The sequence below is a fragment of the Dermochelys coriacea genome, chromosome 2 (assembly GCF_009764565.3).
Source record: "Dermochelys coriacea isolate rDerCor1 chromosome 2, rDerCor1.pri.v4, whole genome shotgun sequence".
Lineage (NCBI taxonomy): Eukaryota > Metazoa > Chordata > Testudines > Dermochelyidae > Dermochelys > Dermochelys coriacea.
The window spans coordinates 168,596,368-168,622,620 of record NC_050069.1 but is presented as its reverse complement, the minus strand read 5'-3'; the positions used below and the strand labels follow the sequence as shown (position 1 = coordinate 168,622,620).

Sequence of the window (26,253 nt, the reverse complement as noted above, 5' to 3'; positions counted from 1 at the left end):
GGGTAGCAGATAGAATACCCCAGGTCGGGGTTCTAGGGCTGTGTCTGTGCGGATTTGTTCTTGTGCTTTTTCAGGGAGTTTCTTGAGCAAATGCTGTAGTTTCTTTTGGTAACTCTCAGTGGGATCAGAGGGTAATGGCTTGTAGAAAGTGGTGTTGGAGAGCTGCCTAGTAGCCTCTTGTTCATACTCCGACCTATTTACGATGACGACAGCACCTCCTTTGTCAGCCTTTTTGATTTTGATGTCAGAGTTGTTTCTGAGTCTGTGGATGGCATTGTGTTCTGCATGGCTGAGGTTACGGGGCAAGCGATGCTGCTTTTCCACAATTTCAGGTCGTGCACGTCGGCGGAAGCACTCTATGTAGAAGTCCAGGCTGCTGTTTCGACCTTCAGGAGGAGTCCACCCAGAATCCTTCTTTTTGTAGTGTTGGTAGGAAGGTCTCTGTGGGTTAATATGTTGGTCAGAGGTGTGTTGGAAATATTCCTTGAGTCGGAGACGTCGAAAATAGGATTCTAGGTCACCACCGAACTGTATCATGTTTGTGGGGGTGGAGGGGCAAAAGGAGAGGCCCCGAGATAGGACAGATTCTTCTGCTGGGCTAAGAGTATAGTTGGATAGATTAACAATATTGCTGGGTGGGTTACGGGAACCACTGTTGTGGCCCCTTGTGGCATGTAGTAGTTGAGATAGTTTAGTGTCCTTTTTCTTTTGTAGAGAAGCAAAGTGTGTGTTGTAAATGGCTTGTCTAGTTTTTGTAAAGTCCAGCCACGAGGAAGTTTGTGTGGAAGATTGGTTCTTTATGAGAGTATCCAGTTTTGAGAGCTCATTCTTAATCTTTCCCTGTTTGCTGTAGAGGATGTTGATCAGGTGGTTCAGCAGTTTCTTTGAGAGTGTGTGGCACAAGCTGTCAGCATAGTCTGTGTGGTATGTAGATTGTAATGGATTTTTTACCTTCAGTCCTTTTGTTATGATGTCCATCTGTTTGCATTTGGAGAGGAAGATGATGTCTGTCTGTATCTGTACGAGTTTTTTCATGAAGTTGACAGATTTCCACTCTATACGGCTAATTAACCAAACCAGTGTTTCAGATTTGGAGGAGTTGTGAGAAAACACAATTTTTAAATTTTATTTTTAAATTTGAGACTTGGCATGTATAAGGGCTAAGGCTTTTATTGCATTTGGAGAAAGGGGAAAAACACTTTATTTTATTTATAGGCCTTTCTTTAATGCTCCCCATTGTAGTGTCTAAATGCCTCACAAACTTTACTAACTAAACACACAAAAACTTGGTTTATTGACTGTTAAGTTTCAATCAGGTCACAGCCCACCAATGGAAAACCTAAAAAGCATGGAAATAAAAAGCTAAGGGAAAAGTTTCTTGCATTCCTTATCTGTATGGTAACATGCTTCAGCACTACATCAGGCTTTTACTTCCACTTCCAACAGATATAAAAAAAAGCAATATGTACCCATATAACAAATGTTCTGGAATCAACAGACCAGCACATCTGACTGTCACTCATTCTGTACATTTGGGAAGTTATTCTGGCATCATGTCGTTGATGCCACCATTAAAATTTTGTACTAGCATATGAGGTAAGGGGCTGGTCTACACTACCGTGGTAAGCCGACCTAAGTCACTAGACCCGCTAAATTGACACTGCTGCATCAATCGCAGCAGTGCTGATCTACCAGTAAGTATAGACATGGTATAACTGACAGACTTCTTCCTCCTCCCCCATTCTAGGATCCTTACTACTTGAGCTACAGGAGCAATTGTTAGCCAGTACTTAGTTCATGCACTAGAGAAGGACTTAACCCACGCTTTTCCAGTGGGTTGCACAACTATTTCCTAGTGCGGAACGTACTGGCTATCAGGAATCCTGGCTTGATATCCCGGGCTCTGAGAAAAGAATCTGGTTTAGTGCTTAGAGGGAGAATAAATATAGCACATTCAATCTGAAAGGCAGGGTGTCAATTAGATAAGATTTAGGTCTACCATGCTAGAATCCTCGGTTCTCTTCCTGACTCTTCATGGAGTGATCTTGTGTTTACCTCTTTGTTAGCATGTTGTTGTTATGCATTGTGCCACAGCGTTGAGGTTTGAGACTTCCAATGGGGATTAAGTGGCACTTGTATAGTGCATAAATATTATGCTGGACCTCTGCATACGTGAGAATTTCACCCATAGTGAGCACATCTCTCTCAACACATCAGTGTCTTTGTTTATCTGACCTACCTAGATATATCACACTCATCAGAGAGTCTTACAAGATAATAAAACAGTAGGTTCGGTTAATTAAAATCCATGTAGCTATTTGCGGCTATTGGGTTAATCCAGCCAAGTGAGTTATCAGAATGCATAGGGAAAAATATTTTTTACAAAATAAAATTGTCAGATGCATGTGTGTGTTTGAATAATTTCCTTCTTTCACTTTTCAACTTTTCATTTGCACAGCTCTTTATAAAATTTCAAAGCTAAATGGTATAACAAACTAGTGATGATATTGTCTAAAAAGTATCCTGAAATGAATTAATTGAATGTCACTTGACTGTTTGGTCCTGATATGCTTAGTGTATGAGTTTTTCAGTTAAGAAGAGTTAGGATTCACTTGGTACATCAATGAGTAGCCATCTGGAAAGCAGCATGCCTGTTGAAATTTCTTTAGGCTGATTTTTACACTTTCACAGAAAGTCAGACAGAGGCTGGTTATGTTAATGGTGCTTCAGTAGCCTATACAGATAGATTGCCAGGGGATATTTTTTGGTTTTGAAATTATTCGTACTACCTATGGAAATGTGTGTGCATCTCCCACTCACTTTGAGGCTGTGATCCCACATTTCCTTTCAACAACACAGAGCTCAATGTATGTCAGTAGTGGTTATGTAGCCAACTCCCTGATCCAGAAGCAGCTGAGACTCCAAATATCGTTTAGTCAGATGTACCCAAGATACAATACAAGGTGCAACGAATTATCCATTTGCTAGTTAACTGTCCCAAAACAATCTCTGAAAAAGGCAAGGGAAGTGGATGCTGTTAACATTCTGGCCATTGCCATCACTGTGGGCGAAAGGAGTAGTGTGTTTTTGAAACAGTGGTGAAATGTTTGTAACAATTGCATAACATTTGAAGCACGGCTGCATGACAACTGGAAAATTGCTTACTTCACTGTTTTTTTCCAGCAAACAGAACAAAGAACATGCACCCCATGTATTTGATCACAAATTGACAGATTGATTATGAGTTGTTCGATAAATTTCTTAGTGTATTGCATGGTGTAATGTATGGAATTGAAATAAAAGCCAAAATGGGTGGGGCAGGGGGAGGCTGTTATTCTCGTGGCTTTTTTCCCCCCAGTATGTATTAGCAACATATTTTAAATCAGGATTTAATATACCTATTTTATATTGAATTGTACAATGTGTTTAAACATTGAGACAAACCTGAACATTAATCCCAAACATGGAATCTGGATTCAGAAATTGTGGTTTGGGTATAAATCTGTCATGAGGGTAGTAAAATCCCAGATAGAAACACTAAAAATGCACTTATTGGGAGTGGAGGGGTGGGAGATGAGCACGGGTGACTGTCCATACACCCATCCTCATTTTACATTTCTCACCACCCGCAAAGGCTCAACCTCGCCTTTCCCTTTAGCTGATAAAGGTGAGATGCTTGTTCTCCCACAAGCTGTTGACCCAGCTTTGAGTGGCCCACGAGATGCTTGCTCCCAATCACACATTGGCTAGGTATATTGCTACAATGATCCTAAGCCTGACCAGCCCAGAGACTGTAGCATTGAACTAAATGCAAGTCCTGCTGTACTTTTTGTACATATTCTTAGAATGCGTATGTGGGGGATATTAGCATTTAGGCAGGCTTTGATGTTTTTTTTTTGATGGGGGAGATCTTGTGAGATCTATCATCCTCAGTTAAGAGGAACCCCGATCTACTTTAAGCCTACTGAGGTAGGCTGTGTAAAGTAGACCCCATATGTGTAAGTTTGATGGTAACAAAGGCCTAAAAATAAATTCCTCCTTATGAATAGTAGGTGATGGGCCTGATGGGCTGAGTCAAGTCTGTTCCTCCAGAAGCAGAGATGGGTCTAGCATACAAATGAAGGGGCTTACTCTCTCTCCAGCTCTCTGAGAATAGCAGGAACTGGCACCTAGAGAGGCTGCTGGCTAGAAAAAGTTGCCAGCAAGTTTTTTTCTAATGAACCCCATCTTGTTTTGGTGCACTCTGTATGTTTTGTCTGTTGTCTTGTGGGTGCTGTGGTTTTTCTGTTTTTCTGAACTGAATTTTATGCGTCACCAAAATCTTCAGCCTCTTGCTTATCTGATGATGATGATTGATGATGATGACCTTGCTTTCCCAGGTTCGGTCCTTATAGGCCATGTGCTAAAATGCCTAATATATGATATCGTAAGCCCTTTGAATTCCTTACATACATAAACGAAATCCTCTGCCCAGTTCCTTGGTTTAAAAAAAATGGGCTAGATCAATCTGCATTTGGAAGCAGGAAAAATCCCCTCTCCAGGTCATGGAGTCACAACTGAATCACTCTGTGCCTGCTGTCCAGCTTCAGCTGTACTAATTCCCAAGCAGATTCCACAGAGGTTTGTGGGGGTCTTGCCCCCCACAGCTGCTTCAACTCTTCTGTTCATGGCTCTTAAGCCCCATGCAGAGTTCTTTTGCAGGGGGACATAGGTATAAAGCTCTACTCCACAGCTGGTTGACATTTTTCATCTAGAAAATTTTCCCATAGAAAAACGGGGCTTCGTTGAAATCAACATTTTCTAGAGTATAAATTCTAAAACAAAAATGAATTGTTTTGAATCAACTTCTCAAAATAAAATTGTTTCAGATTCTCTACTTGTGGCACATAATAGTATAATCTCTTGTGGGTTGTCATACCTTGGGCTAATTTTGGTTGTTTGGTTTGGGTTTAGCATGTGGGTGCTGGGTGGTGCTGTTGGTGGTATCTTGTGATACACAAGAGGTCAGACTAGATGAGCTGCTGGTGTCTTCTGACTTTAAATTCAATGACACTTTGAGTCTAAAATATTTCAAATGAAATGAAACAAAAGTTTTTATTTTGTCTTGATTTGAAACATTTTGTAAACAAAATTTCCCATGTAACACCTGAAAGTTTTATTTAATTTCTATTTGCTGGGAATTTTCCTTACAAATAAAGTAGATTTTATCATCAGCTCTACCATGGAGGTAGCTTGTGCCCCCATTTCTCATAGATAGGGTAGTTCAGCATATGAATGGGTTCTTCTATGCACGGAACCACTCAAGGGCTGGGGACAATAAAGAAAATGTGGAAATAGCTAAATGACTTTTTTGTTTCAACTCTCACTAAAAAGATTAGTAGCGCTTGGACATCTAACATAGGAAATACCAGTGAAAATGAGGTAGGATCAGATGCTAAAATAGGAAAGAACAGGTTAAAATTTACTTAGACAAGTTAGATGTCTTCAAGTCACCAGGGCCTGATGAAATAAATCTTAGAATACTCAAGAAGCTGACTGAGGAGATATCTGAGCTATTAGTGATTATCTTCGAAAAGTCATGGAAGATGGGAGAGATTCCAGAGGACTGGAAAATGGCAAATATTGTGCTAATCTATAAAAAGGGAAATAAGGACAATCCAGGGAAATAGACCAGTCCATTTAACATCAGTACCTGTAAAGATAATGGGTTTCAGAGTAGCAGCCGTGTTAGTCTGTGTTCGCAAAAAGAAAAGGAGTACTTGTGGCACCTTAGAGACTAACAAATTTATTAGAGCATAAGCTTTCGTGAGCTACAGCTCACTTCATCGGATGCATTTGGTGGAAAAAACAGAGGAGAGATTTATATACACACACACAGAGAACATGAAACAATGGGTTTATCATACACACTGTAAGGAGAGTGATCACTTAAGATAAGCCATCACCAACAGCGGGGGGGGGGGGGAAGGAGGAAAACCTTTCATGGTGACAAGCAGGTAGGCTAATTCCAGCAGTTAACAAGAATATCAGAGGAACAGTGGGGGGTGGGCTGGGAGGGAGAAATACCATGGGGAAATAGTTTTACTTTGTGTAATGACTCATCCATTCCCAGTCTCTATTCAAGCCTAAGTTAATTGTATCCAGTTTGCAAATTAATTCCAATTCAGCAGTCTCTCGTTGGAGTCTGTTTTTGAAGCTTTTTTGTTGAAGTATAGCCACTCTTAGGTCTGTGATCGAGTGACCAGAGAGATTGAAGTGTTCTCCAACTGGTTTTTGAATGTTATAATTCTTGACGTCTGATTTGTGTCCATTCATTCTTTTACGTAGAGACTGTCCAGTTTGGCCAATGTACATGGCAGAGGGGCATTGCTGGCACATGATGGCATATATCACATTGGTAGATGTGCAGGTGAACGAGCCTCTGATAGTGTGGCTGATGTGATTAGGCCCTATGATGGTATCCCCTGAATAGATATGTGGACAGAGTTGGCAACGGGCTTTGTTGCAAGGATAGGTTCCTGGGTTAGTGGTTCTGTTGTGTGGTGTGTGGTTGCTGGTGAGTATTTGCTTCAGATTGGGGGGCTGTCTGTAAGCAAGGACTGGTCTGTCTCCCAAGATCTGAGAGAGCGATGGCTCGTCCTTCAGGATAGGTTGTAGATCCTTGATGATGCGTTGGAGGGGTTTTAGTTGGGGGCTGAAGGTGATGGCTAGTGGCGTTCTGTTGTTTTCTTTGTTGGGCCTGTCCTGTAGTAGGTGACTTCTGGGTACTCTTCTGGCTCTGTCAATCTGTTTCTTCACTTCAGCAGGTGGGTACTGTAGTTGTAGGAATGCATGATAGAGATCTTGTAGGTGTTTGTCTCTGTCTGAGGGGTTGGAGCAAATGCGGTTATATCGTAGCGCTTGGCTGTAGACAATGGATCGAGTGGTATGATCTGGATGAAAGCTAGAGGCATGTAGGTAGGAATAGCGGTCAGTAGGTTTCCGATATAGGGTGGTGTTTATGTGACCATCGCTTATTAGCACCGTAGTATCCAGGAAGTGGATCTCTTGTGTGGACTGGTCCAGGCTGAGGTTGATGGTGGGATGGAAATTGTTGAAATCATGGTGGAATTCCTCAAGAGCTTCTTTTCCATGGGTCCAGATGATGAAGATGTCATCAATGTAGCGCAAGTAGAGTAGGGGCATTAGGGAACGAGAGCTGAGGAAGCGTTGTTCTAAGTCAGCCATAAAATTAGCCATAAAAATTAGCCTACCTGCTTGTCACCATGAAAGGTTTTCCTCCTTCCCCCCCCCCCCCGCTGTTGGTGATGGCTTATCTTAAGTGATCACTCTCCTTACAGTGTGTATGATAAACCCATTGTTTCATGTTCTCTGTGTGTGTGTATATAAATCTCTCCTCTGTTTTTTCCACCAAATGCATCCGATGAAGTGAGCTGTAGCTCACGAAAGCTTATGCTCTAATAAATTTGTTATTCTCTAAGGTGCCACAAGTACTCCTTTTCTTTTTGTAAAGATAATGGAGCAAATAATTATGGAAACACGTATAAGATAATAACATAAGTAACAGTCAGCATGGATTGTCAAGAACAAATCATGTCAAACCAACCTAATATTTTTCTTTGAGAGGGTAGCAAGCCTTGTGGATGGGGGCTTGACTTCATACTAAGGCTTTTGATACTGTCTCGCATGAGCATCTCATAAGCAAACTAGGGAAGTACAACCTAGATTGAGCTACTATAAGGTGAGTGCATAACTAGTTGGAAATCCATTCCCAGAGAGTAATCATCAGAGGTTCACAGTCAAGCTAGAAAGGCATATCGAATGGGGTCCCTTAGGGATCAGTTGTGCGTCCGATTCTGGTCAATATCTTCATCAATGATTTAGATAATGGCATAGAACAATGGTTCTCAAACTGTGAGTTGGGACCCCATTTTAATGGGGTCACCAGGGTTGGCTTAGACTTGCTGGGGCCTGGGGCCAGAGCCCAAGCCCCATTGCCTGGGGCCAGAGCTGAAACCCGAGGGCTTCAGCCCTAAGCAGCTGGGCACAGGTTACAGGCCCCCTGCTTGGGGCAAAAGCCCTTGGCTCCTCTACCTGGGGCAGTGGAGCTTGGGCAGGCTCAGGCTTTGTTCCATCCTCCTGGAGTTGTGTAATATTTTTGTTCTCAGAAAGGGGTTGCGAAGCAATGAAATTTGAGAATCCCTGGCATAGAGAGTACACTTGTAAAGTTTGCAGATGATGCTAAGCTGGGAAGGGTTGCAAGTTCTTTGGAGGAGAGGGTTAAAATTCAAAATGCTCTGGACAAACTGGAGAAATGGTCTGAAGTAAATAGGATGAAATTCAATAAGGACAAATGAAACTATTCCTCTTAGGAAAGCACAAACACTCTCTACAAAATGGCTTCGAAAATGACTGCCTAGGAAGGAGAACTGTGGAAAGGGATATGGGGGTCATAGTGAATCACAAGCTAAATATGAATCAACATTGTAACACTGTTACCAAAAAAAGCAAACATAATTCTGGGTTTTATTAGCAGGAGTGTTTCAAGCAAGACATGGAAGTAATTCTTCTTCTCTATTCCATACTGATTAAGCCTCACCTGGAGTACTGTGACCAGTTCTAGGTGATATATTTCAGGAAAGATGTGGACAAATGGGAGAAAGTCCAGAGAAGAGCAGCAAAAATTATTAAAGGTCTAGAAAACATGACCTATGAGGGAAGACTGATAAAACTAGGTTTATTTAGTCTGGAGAAGAGAAGGCTGAGAGGGGACATATCAGTTTTCAAGTACATAAAAGATTGTTACAAAGAGGAAGGAGAAAAATTGTTCTCTTTAACCTCCGACAATAGGACAAGAAGCAATGAGCTTAAATTGCAGCAAGGGTGGTTTAGGTTGAACATTAGGAAAAAATTCCTAACTGTCAGGGTGGCTAAGCACTGGAATAAATTGTCCAGGGAGATTGTGGAATCTCCATCATTGGAGATTTTTAAGAGCAGATTAGACAAACACCTGCCAGGGATGGTCTAGATAATACATAGTCGTGCCAGGGATTTGTCTATATGTCCTCTTGAGGTCCTTTCCAGTTCTATGATTCTAGGATTCACAAGGCATGGTCTATCCCTTCATGTTCTCCACTGTTAAGGCACTTTTCACCCAAAAATTTCAAAGCACTTTATGAAAATCTTCACAACACTTGTGAGGTCAATACATATCTTTGTTTCACAGATGGATAAACAGATGCAGAGATGGGTTTTGGGCAAGTCACTTAACCTCACAGTTGAATCAGTTACAAATTCAAAACAGAATCTAGGACCTCTGACTCCCAATCACCCTCTGTAATAGTTAGACACCCTCCTTCCTACTGTGCTTTTCTATGAAAAAAGACATTTAAAAATATACACATTGTTTTTTCAACTAATTTTAACATGGCAGTTTTATATCCTAAATGAGAACTTCAAAACCTTTGTTACTGTTCAGAATTCTGAAACCTATGAATTTTGAATGAGTTATAAATTCTGGTTCCTGGAATCTAAAACTACAGGACTCATTGAAATTAGTTGATTGCTTTCTGTCTCATTTTTCTGTAGCTTCATGAATTAAAATTCACTAATAATCGTCTCTGAAATGCAAAGGGAGAGTCTGGGTGAATTGGGAAGTACAATTTAATTGTGGACATAATTGCACTTGCACATAATTGCACTCATAAGTCATATAAGACAATTTTTAACAGTTGGGTCAGATTTTTAATTTTATCAGCTAAATTATTCATGTGAAGATTTCTATATGCCATCAGCATGAAAGTTAAATTCATAATTGGGAGGTTGGTTGGCCCTTTTCTATTATAATTACTTTGCCAATTGTGAAAAACTCTTGACTCTCATAAGTTTGTGCTTTACTTATGCCTCCTGATATGCGTACAAAAGGGATGTAAGGAACTACTTCCTTACATCAAGCAAAGCAAAAATGATTCTGAATTCCAGTTATAAGCAAATACATCACATTGTCAATGAAAAAAACAGGGCATGCATGGGTGAATTTCAAGTGAACGTGGAAATCAAATTCAAATTGTTCTTTTTCCAAGTGATTTAACATCTTGGGATTCCAGGAAAAGGTCTTGGGCATAATTGTGGAAAGGTCTACATAGACCCATGTTTGATATGCAACCTGGGGGGGGAGGGACCTTTTGCTGTGGGCAGGCTTGTGCCTGCCAGTTCTCAGATTCCCATTAGATGCAGTCAAAAAAAGCAACAAAAATGGTAAGTTGCCTAAGGAATGGGATGGAGAACAATACAAAGAAGCTTAATGCCATTTGTATAAATCCGTGGTTCACCCTCATCTGGAACATTGTGTGCAGTACTGGTCACTCATCTAAAATGATATTGCTGAAGTAGAAGGGGTTCAGAGACAAGCAGTGAGAATGATTAGGGACATGGAAAAATTATTACATGCTGAGAGATTGAAAAGATTTGGATTGTTGATAGTGAAGGTAAAATATCATGCTTTAGGATTTACGCTAATCTCAAAGTGTTTTGGGTCACGAGAGGTCTTCCCTCTGTGATGGATTATCCCACATCTTCCTAAGGGGGGCTCCTTGCACCTTCCCTTGAAGCATCTGGTGATGGCCACTGTTGATTAGGATATCAGACTAGATGGACCTTCGGTCTGATCCAGTCTTTGGAAGTCCTATGTTTTCTCTATCTGTTGAAGTACCTGACTTAATGTGCTACTATTTTTCTCTCCTCTTTTTTCCTGAGAAGCAGGTGAATTCAGAGTTTTATTTTCATTGTCAGACTTTTCCTTAAGAAATCACCATATTTGTCTTTTACCTTGGACCTGTGAATTATGTTCCAAAAGTCAGATACTGTGAATGATTCAGATCCCATTGTGTGATTTATTCCCATATGGTCATGTTATTCATTTGTGCTTTTATCTCAGCAACATACTGTTCTGTTGAAAATGCATTGACCAAGACTTTAAAAAGTCACTAATTTTGTGTGCCTCAATTGTGAGATGCTTTAAGAGAGTCTGATTTTCAGAAAGTGTGGAATACCATCCTCTGATAACCAGGTACTTGAAGGTGTCTTAAATCAGACATCCAAAATCCCTTGTCACATGCAAAAATCTTGGTCGGTATTCCTGGTAGAGATTTAAAAGTACATAAGAAATTGGTTAAATGAACTCTCTTTTTTTCACTAGAGTTGTGTTCTCTTAAGCAGTCTTAATTAAAAATATGTCTCCCAAACTCAACATCAAAACATCCCAGGACTGTGAGGTAGGGTTTGGAATACAGATGTGGATCTGAATTTTGTAGCTAAGTCCTTCTCTCTCTAATGGACCAAAACCCCAGAGACAAATTATGACGTGCAGCTATAAACGTAGGGGGGATTTACATTACAATACTGTTTTCTCCATCCTGCACCTTTATATATATGAAGTGTCCCTGGTAGGTGTGCAGGGAGCTGGATTCTGAGGTTTCCTGCCATGTGAGAAATACATTTCTCTTTCATGGAGATTTTACAGTGATTTATTTCAGCCTGTCTGGCTTGTTTTCCTTGTTCTGAAATAAAAATCACTTTTGTGAGGGGAAGAAGAAGGTGAGAAGAGTGGGATAAATGCTCCCTAGAGCTAGTGTAACCACTGTAGTTTAACTGCGACTGCATTTAGGCCTTGATTTAATGTCCATCAAAGACAGTAGAAAAATGTCTGTGGGCTGCACTGGATGTTGTATCAAGCACTTAGTGAATAATTTGGCTCAGTAGCATATTTAATGCAGATGTGCATTGTAGTTTGTGACCCTTCATATAGCCTACCGTGACTGACACTGCATGGGAGCCCAAGTGCAGAGTGAGAATAGAAAGCAGAGAGCCCTTCCATGCCTCTTTGAATCTGTGCTGGAGCAGCACCAGCTGGAGGTGTGAGGTCAGGGGAGTTCATGCTGCTAATTCAAAATTATCAAAACAGAGATGTGGTGTGTCTGTAGGGACTTTGGAGGCATTCCGGCTGCCTCAGAGGTCTGGAAACAGAATCCTGTGGCTAATCCACTAGTGTGGTACATGTTTGCCTCCCCCTTCTGTTGCCATGGCTTTCAAAACCACAGTTAAGCCTGCAATATGTGTTGCTGCCTGTGTGGGGCTATCTGGGGAATTCAAGCATAAGAGCCTCTTAAATTGTGACTCTTGCTGAAATTAAAGTGATGCCAAACATTTCAACCTTCGTTAGAGAGCATGAATGGGGAACTACATGGGACTGATGCAAAGTAGGGAGCCAAAGGTGCAGGTTGTGAGTTAAAGAGGATGGAAGATACTGCTGCTTTTGTTCCCCTCCAAACATGGAAGTTTAGACTTGAAATCAGACGAAGGTTTTTAACCATCAGAGGAGTGAAGTTTTGGAATAGCCTTCCAAGGGAAGCAGTGGGGGCAAAAGATCTATCTGGTTTTAAGATTCTACTCGATAAGTTTATGGAGGAGATGGTATGATGGGATAATGGGATTTTGGTAAGTAATTGATCTTTAAATATTCAGGGTAAATAGGCCAAATCCCCTGAGATGGGATATTAGATGGATGGGATCTGAGTTACTATAGAAAATTCTTTCCTGGGTATCTGGCTGGTGAATCTTGCCCATATGCTCAGGGTTTAGCTGATTGCCATATTTGGGGTTGGGAAGGAATTTTCCTCCAGGGCAGATTGGAGAGGCCCTGGAGGTTTTTCGCCTTCCTCTGTAGCATGGGGCATGGTTGACTTGAGGGAGGCTTCTCTGCTCCTTGAAGTCTTTGAACCATGATTTAAGGACTTCAATAGCTCAGACATGGGTGAGGTTTTTCATAGGAGTGGGTGGGTGACGTTCTGTGGCCTGCGCTGTGCAGGAGGTCGGACTAGATGATCAGAATGGTCCCTTCTGACCTTAGTATCTATGAATCTATGTTAATTAAAATGGACATAATTTCCAGTGAGTAAAGCTTAATATTTCATCACTGGGCTTGATATTTACTTCCTGTCCCCTACCTGTTCTCACTAGCCCCCTAGGTGTAAGTTACAAAAATACAGCTTTAGTTAAAGACACTTTTATCCTGTCTTCAGCAAACTCAACTTGTAGAATGGTTATAATATTGCAATTTCTTATGACAAAATGTACAGAATTTTGAATGTAACAAGAAACCCATTGGCCAAGTTCTGTGCAATGGCCCATGCAGATCAATGTACTTCCACTGAGGATACACAGTATGGGAATGAGCACAGAATTTGGCCTATGTTTTTCAAAAGCCAAATGTCTGAAGTAAATTCAGCTTTTAATATTATCTCTATCTTCATCAGTACAACTTCTCTCCCCTTATCTGTATCAAAACTAATTCTTTTCTTCTGAATTTGTACTCACTAACCTTTCCCCCTCCCTCTGCAACTGCCATCATTTTATGTTTAACTGAGATTGTTCTCTATATAAAACACCACCCCATGCCAATATGAGGAGTCACCTTTCAAAATTAAAGAAGAAAATTTCAGTGCACCAGAAGAAACCCTGAAAGGCAAGAGACAATTGACCCTGAGGCTAATTGAAAGCACCCGTACAAACAATAGTTAAAATCTAGTGCAGAAATAACATTTGTGAACAGCTCAATGTATAGAATGCAAGATAAGAGGGACAAATCTAACTAGATATGATTGTTCTTCTTATATCTTACTGAGCCCTAGTGCAAACAAGCCATTCAGTCTTACAACACTACAAACACCTGCTGTTAAAAAGCAACCCCAGAGACCAGTGTATTTTAACCAAAAGAGAAAGTTGTATACTCAGCAGTCTCCCAGCTGTGCACAGAACCCCAAAGGGGGAAGAGATGAGATGGGACCTTGGTCCCACCACTTTTTTTTTCAGACCTGCGGAGCAGAGGCAAAGGGAGAAGAAACACTTATGTCACTTGGCTGGTCATGTACCAATTAAGTATTGGTTTTGCAATGGGCACCCATTTACAGTCTGAGCAAGATGGAACAGGTGCTGAGCATTGCAGACGGACACTCGGAGGAATCGGGGGTTGGTGTGTGCCTATTGCTAACCTGTAGAGGGAGAGCAAGGCCTGGACGGTTGTGCTCGTGTTGCCAAAGGCTGGTGGATTCAGGGAGCTGATCCACAGCCGACACAGACAAGACTCCTTCATACTAAGGGCAGGTAATGGTGAGATGCCTCACGATTCCCAGGGGGACCCCACAGTTATCATAGGATCATGTTGCACCATCCCAAATACCGCTGCAGGTGGCAAAATCCTCTCTGGGTTGCTGTGGCCAGATTTGTGCATTTCTGAGGGCCCTGTATGCCTTGTGAAGCAATACAGCTCTATCATGCCTCCTCCTGAGACCAGTGGCTAAATGTTGAAATTGGAGAGAATATTTGTATAGCACTTTGAAAACACAAAATGCCTTATACCGAAAATGGTAAGCAGGATTGTTTGTGGGTTTATTGTTCCAGTTCCTTCCAACTGCACCACAGCCCATATTCAATCAAAACTCTCATTGACTTCCACCATTGACTTCAGTAGTTATTTTTATCTGAATCAGGAGTGCAAGATTGGGCCTGTGATTTTATTTCATCATCTGTTGTTGTTATGGCTATTTTATTTTTATCCTTGATAAAGACTAAATGTTTCCCAGAGAAGGTAAAGAGAGAGAGAGAGAGGTCATCATGTTCTCTGTTTGCAGATCTAGCATCAGATGAGAATCGTGATTTCCCAGAAATGACCGTACATGTTTGTGAAGAGCTTTGTTTGTCTCCCGGCAGGTAACTCACTCCTGGATGCCCGGAGTGTGCATGGAACAAGGCTTGTTCTCACACAGATTGCTGCTCTTTTAATGAAGCGGTTTCACCACACCAAGCGAGACTGGAGAGGAACTCTGTCAAATGTTCTGCTGCCTGTCCTCTTTGTTGCCATGGCAATGGCGTTGTTTACTCTGAAGCCATTAGCTATTGATTATCCTTCACTCAAGCTGATGCCAGGCCTTTATGACAATTCAGAATCCTCCTTCTTTAGGTAAAAAACCCATTTATCATCGTCAGTAACTCTAGATCAGGGTCGTCATTTTTGATTTATTTAAGGTTTTTTTTCCTCTAAGCAGAGTAATCAAACTCACATTTCATAGCAAATGGATTTTTTTAAAAACAAAATGTCTTGAGATCTGCTCACCCCATCAAAAATTTGTTAGTCACTTATTCCAATTTTGTGGATAATAGTGATGGGTAATTTTGCATCTATTTGAATAACAGAAATGCATCTTATTATGTGTTGAGGCACAAAGCAAATGGTGGAGAAAGGGCAGAGGCTTTAGATCAGGCTGGATTGGGCAATATCTTTCAAAATGGGTCATTAGAGTTTTTATATAATGTATGTGTGTGCATGCAATCATACACATGTGCATATGTTTATTGCTTTAGCTTATTTCTGCTTCATTTACTAGGTCTGTAGGCATTGCCTATAAAGCTTTCTTGGTCTACAAATGCAAGCCAGCAGTTATAAGATCTAGAGTCTCTGTTATTGAACTTTTAACTGCTATACTTATGGCTGTGGAACGTATTAGCTCTGCAGGTGTTTCCTTTGGATCTGTCAATTTGTCAGTGCAGCCCAATTTACAGGGTCCACAGTCCTTTTCTGTACCACAATGCTATATATTGCCTTGCAGTATTGGCTAGAGATGCTTCCTGTACCTGACATAGGTCAAAAAGGAGGATGCAGGTTGTATCATAAAGCAAAAGTCCATACTGTTGAACTTATACATGAAATGTGAAAGACTTAAATTTTGTTTTTATGGCAACTGGTGGAGATTCATGCCAATAACTGGAGGATAGGCAGAGTTAAGGTCCATGTAGTAACCTTTACTTTGAAATCCTTCTCATTTAATAATTAGTTTTTTAAAAAATGTTAGTTTTTAATCAGTGAAATAAACTGTGAGCTATTCTTCTATCTCAAAGATAGTGTGACTATATAGCCAGGGCACATGTTTTGAACAGAGTTATTTTATGCTGCCTCAGTTTCTATCTTGTGCTTGAATGTGGATCTCCTTAGTTCTAATGGCCTTATTTATTCCCCCTTTCCTCTGAGCAGCACTGAAAGTGATGATTTAGGAAACCTTTCTTATGTGCTGTTGAGACATTTTGCAGGCCAGGATCACCCATACACCTATTCAAGACAAGATGTGTAAGTGTGAACAATGCAACTTTTTTAAAGTACTAAGTGACTAATGATTACTGCTATTGATACAGAGATTCTCGCAAGGGGGAGTGAATCAATAGTTACTATTTACATTTCATATTTTCTAAGATGCTATGTTAATGTAATAATATTTATTCATTACACAGTTATTAGCTATTAGCTGCCTGAATAGCAATAATCTTCATAGATGTACAACACTGGATTCAATCTTTCCTTATGAAATGTAAGTTTAATAGAATACATGTGCCTCCAAAAGTAAAAGAATGGATAACATGGAATCCTGTGATTAAATAATTTGATGTCCTATTTTATGTAGTATGTCCATACAGCTTATGCTTTGTTTGACTGTTTTAGTATGACTTTTAAAAAATTGTATTGATGAATGAGCTGGCTTCTAGCTGAAATGCATAATAGGCTTCTAAGTCCCATTGAAGTCTGTGGGAATCTTCCAATTAATTTCAGCAGGATTTGGATCAGGTCCGAAGTCAGTAAGAATGAAGGTTGGTGATACAGTCAGTAACTGCAAGTGACACTATACTGAATCAATGTTGTGTAAGTGACACTATACTGAATCAATGTTCGTTAAATAGAAGGCCATATTTTCCAAGTTAGACATGCCTGGTTTGGGTAGCATGTTTACTTGCATCTGTGTTACGCACAGAAAAACCTGGTGTACAACTAATTGGCTGTTTGCTCAGGGAAGTATCTGATTTGCATGCACTTGTCAGATATTTGCAGTGACAAGTTAGAAGCCACTCAGTGAGAAATGTCAGAAGTTATTACACTGATTCACGATGAATAAAATTGACATCATTTCATCGAACAACAATACAACCATTGTTTTAGCACCAATATTGTGGAGGTGGTGAAGATGGTGGTCAAGATACAGCATCTGTTTGTCATTCTTTCGACATCCACTGTTAGATAAAATATTATAGTTTATCTTTTAATGATTGTTCCTGTTGTTATTTTTGCTCCAGTAGAAAAAATGATTCATGCTGGCTGACTGAGCCTAGTCCACCACAGGAATTCTTGGATGCATGTGGGTGTGAGACAGATCATCGGGTATATTTTATTCCTTTCCTTAACAAAATGAAACTAATGGATTGGGCTCATTATGACTGGTGATTTTCATTCTGTCTCTGGTATTGCTTTGACTTCATTTTCTAAAGTTTTCGGGAAATAATGTATAAAATAATATTAGGCTACATCTAGACAAAACACTTGCCGTCACTATGTCAACCTTGTGAACTATCATATCTTCCAGAAATGTATCAGTGTGAGGATACTGTATATGAAACAATTTTTTTAAAGACATATTTTCCCCAAGATAGCTGTTAGACATTTCAGATATAATTTTGTATAAATCTGAATGTGATAAGCCCAGCAAAACCAAGATCTGGTCATTTGTGGAGTTGGGGATTAAATCTGTCTTAGCAGCATTTGATCTATGGCTATCAAACTCAACTTGACAGTGCAGAGAAGGCTCTCATCTCCTCTTCACCCTTTGGAGGTTGGGATGGGGTGTTGAAACCCAGTGAAACACTAGCAAGAAGCAGTCCTTGTATGCAGGATAGCACAAGGACTGCAAATGTGGCTGGCACCTGCACATTGGAACTTTTGTCCTCCACCTTGTGCGCTTGTGAACACCACCGCTCTGGGGCTTTGTTAACCAAGTGCCCCCTATCTATTCCCAAACCCTCATTTGCATCCTGCAATAGTCTTATAATTGTAATAAGAATGAACAGATCACTGCCCCACTTCCACCCTCTATTACTGTAGTTTATTCTTATCTGCTCTGGAGATAATAGAGCTCAAGCTAGGGGGCTGGGGTGGGGGCGGAGAATCTCTCTATATGAAAATGTTCTATTATCTGAATGTAATGTACACTGCAAACAATACCAGCAATATTAGGGGAAAAAATTTGCCCTCCATCGTGCTCATATCACTTGAATTGAGGCAACACAAGTTAGAGGAGTTGAACTTATATCAGCAGGCGGAACTTTGCCTTAAAGACAATATGGAAATTAAACTTCAAATTACAAAATTAAGTGGTTAAAATACAAAATAATGTCTAATAAACTGAAAGTTGGTCTACTTTCAGAGTTGGAAGAGTGTGTTCTCTCCCCTCCCAGCTGATAGAAGCTAGAAATCTGCAGGTTATTAGTACAGTATTTTGAGTTCATTTGCTCACGTTTGAAAATGAAGCCAGCCTCTGAGGAAAAGATCTTGGAGTAGATAGTTGTTTGTGAGCTTATGTCCACCATATTACATCCCTCCTCATTCACCAGATTTTTGTATCCCTTCTTCACACTCTCTGGCCCAAGGAGAGAATTCCCATAAATCATTAAAGAACTTTTTCATGTATTTCTCATCAAACATATCACATGAATTTGAATCCTGTCTCCCCCTCATACTCTGTTCAATGAATTTTGTGTGTTTATTTTCAGCTTCAGCAGATGAATGATAGTGGCTGTAAAAGTCTCATTGCTTTTTCATTGCTGTAAACTTTCCCAAAATTGCATGATAAAAAATGTTGTTCCCAAAACAAAGTTGACTGATAAGGTTACAACGGAAATAAAAGGTGGCTTTGATTTACTAGTGACAGTTACCATGATTTCAGATGTCCTATGAACATAAAAAACATACCTAATTTGTTGAAAAGTTATAAAAGCCAGAAAAAGCCAATCCAGCTGAAAAGCAAGGCAGTAAAGTTTGAGTGTGAATTCAGAATCATGGCTAAAAAATAGTGGCTGAGGTTTTTAAAATAACTTTACTGATATATGTATATTGTTTTCCAGAAGTGTCCAAGCTTCAATGTGTCTGCTGCCTACCTGAAGAACAGGAAAGGGCATGTTCTGTACAACCTCTCGGGTTTCAGTGTGGAAGAATACTTAATCATGTCTACAAACAAAGCAAGGTAATTTTAAAATTCTTCTTCAAGTAGTGTCCATATGGGTGTTCCACTGTAGGTGTGCTTGCGTCCCTGAATTGTTCGTCAGAGAACTTCAATAGCAGTGTCCGTTAGGCCCGCACATGTACTGTCTCTCCTTGTGCCCCACCATGAGGCTAGCCCAATTCACACGGGCTAACCCCACTCAGTTCCTTTTCAACCTCCAGGGCTAGAGATTGAGCTATTAGCAGTCTGTTTATGACCATCACCTTGTTTTATATTTCTATAGTTAGTCATTCTCCCGAGACTTAGTTGTAGTTTTTTCTTTTTGTACTTTCTTCACAAACAAACACACACTTTATTCCCCACCCCCACTTTTTCATCAGGGACCCTTCCCCCCACCCCACAGGGTATGCCTGGTTCACTGGGCTTCAACAAATGTCTCTCCTGCAAAGAGGCCATCCATGTAGCAGACAAGCACTCCCAGTGCATATGCTGCCTCAAGGAAGGGCACATTCCACAGAAGCATGGACTCTGCCAGCAACTCAGATCCAGGCCTTGCAAGGACAGGGTGTTGAGACAGAAGATTATCTTCACGGAGGCAGTCCTCTAACCTTCCCCAGACCCACACCGAGAGTCATCTGGCAGACATGAGTCTTCCCCATAGACCTCAACATTCAGGGTTTGTGAGTTGAAGAAATCAGCCAGAGACCCCTCTCGCAAGTTATCATTGGCATTGATGTCCCATCCAGCACTGGACTGGTCAGTGCAAGCAAGATCTCCAGCCCCCTTGATACTACTAGTGGCTCCAAGTCAGTTGGTACTGTCAGAGTTCCAGCACTCTAGAGATCTCCATGTATCCAACATACCAGAGCCTCCTCGGTACTGGGACCTTGACACCGAGTCTTCTCGGCTGCCCTGCCACGCAGCCCCACTCTACAGTGCAGACTCAGACAGAGAACCAGAGGAGGTCATGTCTCTTTAGTCCTCTCATGCTCCCTATGATGCTCATTACCAAGAGGATCCCCAGTCATACCCTTAGACAGCCCCCCACCATCACCACCTTAGTAGAGCCGACCATAGGCACCAGCACTAGACTTTATACTACCACACCAGTGGCCATATTGGGATCCTTGGGCTGCATATCACTCCCCATGCCTCTTGGGCTTCTAGCCTCACCCATGAATCCCTGAGATGCTTCCCCTCTGCCACAGCATCCAGAGCCATGGAACCTCCAGAAGAGATTGTGGAGGAACAGGATGGTGGCATTAAGGAAGTGGTGACTCTGAGTACCAACATCTCCTCCTCCTCGTCGTCCTCCTCCCCAGATGAAGCCATATGCATCCACCACTTTTGTTGGCCTGTGAATTCTGGCTTTTCCAGGATGAGGCAAAGAGAGTTGTAGATACTCTAAAGATACCATTAGAAGAAATCAAGGACACCTATCACAAGGTCCTTGACATACTATGCTCCCCTTTGTCGTCTAAAATAGCCTGCCCTGTTAATGAGGCTTTCCTGGACCCTGCAAAACTGTTCAGCAGACCCCAGCATCAGTTGTGCCTACTTGAAAGTGGGCCAATAAAATTATGCCCCAGCTAGGGAGATGGAATTACCCTTCTCCCACTCTCCACCCACCTCCATTATGATGGGTGTTGTGAACTCTTGTGGTCATCAACACCAAGTGAGGTCCACTCCCTACAACAGGGATTAGAAGTGCTTGGACCTCTTTGAGAAGAAAGCTATTCCTCGGCCATGCTACAATGAATTGCCAGTTACCAAGCCCTGGTGGCAAATATGACAATGTCAACTATTTGAAACTTAGCAACTTTATTGATCAGCTGCCTGAGTTGCATTGTGACCAGTTCAAAGTCGTCATCAAGGGTGGACAACTAATGTCCAAGATGGTGCTATAATCTGCCCTCAATGCAGCTGACACAGCAGCCCAATCCATCTCCACAGCGGTGGTTATGCAATGTGTATCGTGGCTACACCTGTCGGGCTTCCCTAAGGAGATGCAGTTGACCATCAAAGACTTTCCCTTTGAAGGCACCAAACTCTTCACAGAAAAGACAGACTCCTCTCTTCATATCTCAAAGATTTTAGAACCACTCTCCACTTCCTGGGCATCTACCTGCTAGGACAAAAGAGAAAATCTAGTCCACAGCCCCAGAACAAACCATGCACCTCCCAGTACCTTACTCAGCACTACTACAAGCCACACAGGAAGAAAACTAAATTCCCTGAGCCTAAATCATCTGGCCCACAGATTCTTACCATCCATTTCCAAGCACCAATTTTGATGTGTTAGTCAAGGCATTGATAGATCAGGCCACCCAACTAATACAGTTGACCACCACTTCCTACCCATTTGTCTACCATCGGGCAATGTTGTGCAGGACCTGAGAATGCATAACATCGGACTGATGGGTCTTGGAGATTGTTCAGAATGGGTACTCCATCCATTTTTACCTCTTTACCCCCAGCCTGTCCCTCTTCAGGGACAGTTCTCACAAGAGTTTACTACGACAAAAGATAGATTGTCTCCTCTATTTAGGATCCTTAGAGCCAGTACCTCAACATCTACAAGGCAAAAGTTTTTATACTTGCTATTTCCTAATACCCAAGAGGAAGGGAGGTTGGAGACCCATATTAGACCTCCGAGTACTCAACAAGTTTGTCAAAGCTCAAAAATTCAAGATAGTCACTCTAGCAATGATTATTCCACTGCTGGAACAGGGAGACTGGTTTTCGACCCTTGACCTTCAGGACACCTACTTCCATATCTCAATCCTACCCTCTCACAGATGGTTCCTCAGATTTACCGTAGGACAAGACCCCAGTACCAGTACAGAGTACTCCCCTTTTGGATATCAGCCACTCCAAGAGTATTCTCCAAGGTTCTCTCAGTAGTGGCTGTGCACCTGTGCTCTCAAGGGATCATGATGTACCTGTACCTGGATGACTGCCTCCTCAGAGCTCAGTCCTTTCAAGAGACTCACTGAGTCACCAGATCTACAATAGAATTATTCACAGAACTGGGCCTACAGATCAACGCCCAGAAATCAACTCTCATTCCAGTGCAGCACCTGGAATTCATAGGTGCCGACCTTGACTCCTTACAGGTCAGAGTTCTCTTATCTCAACACAGATTCCTCTTTTTGGCCACAGTCATGGACACTGTTCAAAGCAGCCCTCAAATATCAGCCAGACACTGCAGCCATGAGCCCCAGACACTGCCTACACTGGGCATATGGCAGCAGGTACAACAATAATACCACATGCCAGGCTTCACATGTGAAACCTCCAGATGTGGATCAATTCAGTTTACAGACCAAACAGAGACAGACTAGATAAATGTCTGTCACTACCCACCAGGCTCAAAAAATCCTTAGACTGGTGAAAAGACCTAGCAGATGTTTGCAAGGGGATCCCTTTTTCAAAAGCTTCCCCGTTATTGCTTCTCACCACTGATGCATTTCTCATAGGATGAGGCACACATATAAATGACCTCAGGACACAAGGCAGGTGGTTATCCACAGAGATATCTCTCCACATCAACCTCCTCAAACTCAGGGCAATCAGGAATGCCTGCACCCATTTCCTCCCGCTGATCAAGGGATCACACATGAGTCCTAACAAACAACATAACATGTTTGTACTGCATAAATTGGCAAAGGGAAGCTAGATTACCTCTGCACAGAGGGAGGATAATTTGACTATGTAACTGGTGCATTTCCCATGATATCATACTATCAGTTGCTTACCTTCTGGGCACTCAAAACTTGATTGCAGACGGTCTCAGTCACAAATTCCCACATGACTAGGAGTGGGAGATAAACTCAGCAGTGCTTCATGACCTATTCAGGTGGTGGGGGACACCAACCACAGACCTGTTTGCCACTTACCTAAACAAGAAATGTCCCTGTTACTGCTCAGAGCAGGGATGGGACAACACTCCCTGGGTGATGCTCTCCTCTCTTTGGGCAGGGACCTTCTCTATACCTTTCCTCTGTTTACCCAACTGTCGAAAGTCTTATTAGAAATAAAAAGAGAAGGAGCATATGCCATACTGATTGCTTCTACTTGGCCAACAGACTTGGTATCCTTACCTGTCACAACTCGCTATGTGCCTGCCAATCTCTCTCCAATCCATTCCTTACCTCCTCTCACAGAACAAAGGATGCACCCTACATCCCAACCTGGGGATTCTTGGTCTCAAGGTGTGGCTCCTCCATGGTTCCAATACACAGAGAGCTCCTGCTTGAAGGAGATACAAGAGGTATTACTGCATGGTAGAAAGTCCTCGACATGTCCATCTTACCTACAAAAATAGTCCAGGTTTTGGATTTGTTGTACTTCCAAACAAATCTCTCTGGCATCTGCAACTCTTCCAAAGATCCTAGACTATGTACTAACACTTTTTTTTTTTTTTTAATCGGGACCATCAGTTTCCTCAGGGTCCACCAACTGGCTATAGTAGCCTCTCACAGTCAAATAGAGAGATACTGAGTGCTATCACACCCGACCACTAAACAATTCCTTAGGAATATAGAAAACCTTTTCCCACAACCCTGACATTCTACCCCCATGTGGGACCCAAACCAGCTATTGAAAGGCCTGACCTCCTTTTGGCCTTGTGGCTACCTGCTTGCTTATATACCTTTCAATGAAGAAGGCCTTCCTGATAACAATTACTTTGGCTATCAGAGAATAGGAGAAATAGCAGCTCTGATGGCATAGCCCCCCTACGCAGTATTCTTTTGGGACAAGCTTGTGCTCAGGCCAGGTCCAAAATTCATCCCTAAGGTAACGTTTCCATTCTACATGAACCAATTGATTCACCTTCCACTTTTCTACTTCAAGCCTCATTGTGACAACAGGGAGGCTATATTCCACATGCTAGATGTCAGGAGATCCCTAGTCTTTTACCTGGATAGAACGAAGGCTTTCAGGAAATCTCTTAAACTGTTCCTCTCTATTGTGTAAAGATCGAAGGGCTCAGCAATATCAGTCCAGAGACTCGCCAAATGGATCTCAAACTACATTAGATGATGTTATCAGATCTGCAACATGACCCCACCAGATAGCACACTCCACGAGATCGCTCTCCTCATCCATCGCCTTCTTCAAGAATGTCCCTATCTCTGAAATCTGTAGAGTGGCGACATGGGCATCAGTCCATACCTTTTTCAGAAGGTGATCGCTGGGGACTCTGCCTCAGATGTCATCTTCAGCTCCACAGTATTGTCATCTGTAAGTGACCCAACTCCAAAGCCCCAGCCTCTGGTAGGGATTTTGCTCAGAAGTCACTAACACTCATAGGGACACTACTTGAAGAAAAGATTGCTCACCTCGAGCAATAACGATGGTTCTTTGAGATGTGAATCCCTATGGGTGCTCCACAATCTGCCCTTCTCCCCTCTGCTTCTGAGTTCTTGTCAATGACTCTGTGGTAGAGAAAGAACTATGTCTGTGGGGGGGGGGGGGCGGTTGTTAGCCCAGGCAGATGGGCTAGCCTTGTGGTAGGGCACAAGGAGAAACAGCACATATGCAACAAACACTGCTACCAAAGTTCTCCAATCAGCAGTGTAGGGATACAAGCACACCAACAGTGGAGCACTCATAGTGGGGACACATTTTGAAGAACCATCATTACTACACAAGGTGAGTAACTTCTTCTTTCTACAGGGTTTCCTCTTAATTAATCAGTTGCCTAGAAAAGTTGTCCCAACCAAATGGATAACACAGGCACTCAGATAATACAGTGCTGAGCACAGTATAAAACCCTAAGATAGCATTGATCAAATGTTTGGTCATGTACAGACAGATCATATGTGTGCCAGCTAAATTGTATATGTGCAGCATGGGACTTATTGCTTCATAGGCCTCTTGGAGCTATGGGAGAATCTTAATCTGTCACTGGTATCAGGATTTATATCCACAGAAGCTTCCCACTATTTACATTCGCTCTTGAGCTGTATATGTTTGGGAGAGTGAGTGGGCCTGGGCTCTCTGCACTCTTCCTCTCTTGCTATTCAGAGATCTCTGTTGAGGTGGTGTTGGCAGGGCAGTAGATCTAGGAGTTAACACTACATAAAGATCAATAGGACAATTTACATTTTTCAGAGCTATTGCTGCAGGCCTTCTGTAGACTCGGGCATTGCTGTATTGGTAACACTCCAGTCACATTTCAAGATTTTCTTTGCAATTCTGAGCGCTAGAAATTGACTTTTATTTAAGCGAAAACTCTGATTCTGGTGTAATCGTATGACTCCAGGTGCCGGGGCTTGACATGGCCCCATATAGTGCCTATGCGTTACTTCAGCCCGGCTTAATTGTCAACCACTGAAGAATGACATAATTACAAACATTTGAGCAGGTGCAACTTTATCAAGAAGAGGGAAGTGTTACACATACATGCGAAACTTGACATGAAATTGATTTAATAACATGGAGAAAAGTTATACTCTTAGGGTAAATGACCAAAACACATTTTGAGTGTTGGGAACTTTTGAAGGTTTAAACACTTTTATGAGGATCAAAACTACCCCTTCCTTGCTCATCAGCTTATTTGTGTTTTCCTTTTCTGAAAATACATGCTTTAACTGCAGGGTTCAAAGGGAAAACATTTGTTTGAAGGCACATACCATTCACCTGTATATAAGGAGTAGATTAGACGTCTCTTTTAAATACAGATATCGTGATTATATGGGGCTGAGCTGTACTTCTAACTTGAAATGTAAAACAATAATAAAGATGTTTATGAATTCTGTGTTGCAAGAAAACATTCCTCACAATGCTAAGAAAGGTAAGCTGCTGACAGACAGCCTCTTATTACTTTGTTTTGTATTACCAGATATGGAGGCTGGTCTTTTGGTGTGAAAACATCCCCTGAACTTCAACACCAGAAACTGAATAAAACATACTTTAAGCCTCTGGCTAAGGTAAGATATGTATATAGAGTCCAATCCGTATTGCAATGCCAAAGTATTCAGATTCCTAACTCCTTGGCACTTAACATATAGTAGAACCTCAAAGTTACAAACTGACTGGTCAACCACACCTCTCATTTGGAACTGAAAGCATGCAACCAGGCAGCCTCAAAGACCACACACACACACACAAAGGCAAATACAGTACAGAACCATGTTAAATGTACACTGCTAAA

The 26,253-nt window shown here is 41.7% G+C and overlaps 1 protein-coding gene across 1 annotated transcript in view; it reads left to right on the top strand.

Moving 5' to 3' along the window:
* ABCA13 (ATP binding cassette subfamily A member 13) overlaps nucleotides 1-26,253 on the top strand; it is a 293,932-nt gene that overhangs the window by 160,910 nt on the left and 106,769 nt on the right. Inside the window, 5 exon segments of the mRNA XM_043507121.1 lie at nucleotides 14,767-15,016; nucleotides 16,085-16,177; nucleotides 17,173-17,257; nucleotides 18,994-19,112; nucleotides 25,942-26,029. Coding sequence (XP_043363056.1) covers nucleotides 14,767-15,016; nucleotides 16,085-16,177; nucleotides 17,173-17,257; nucleotides 18,994-19,112; nucleotides 25,942-26,029 — 635 coding nt within the window.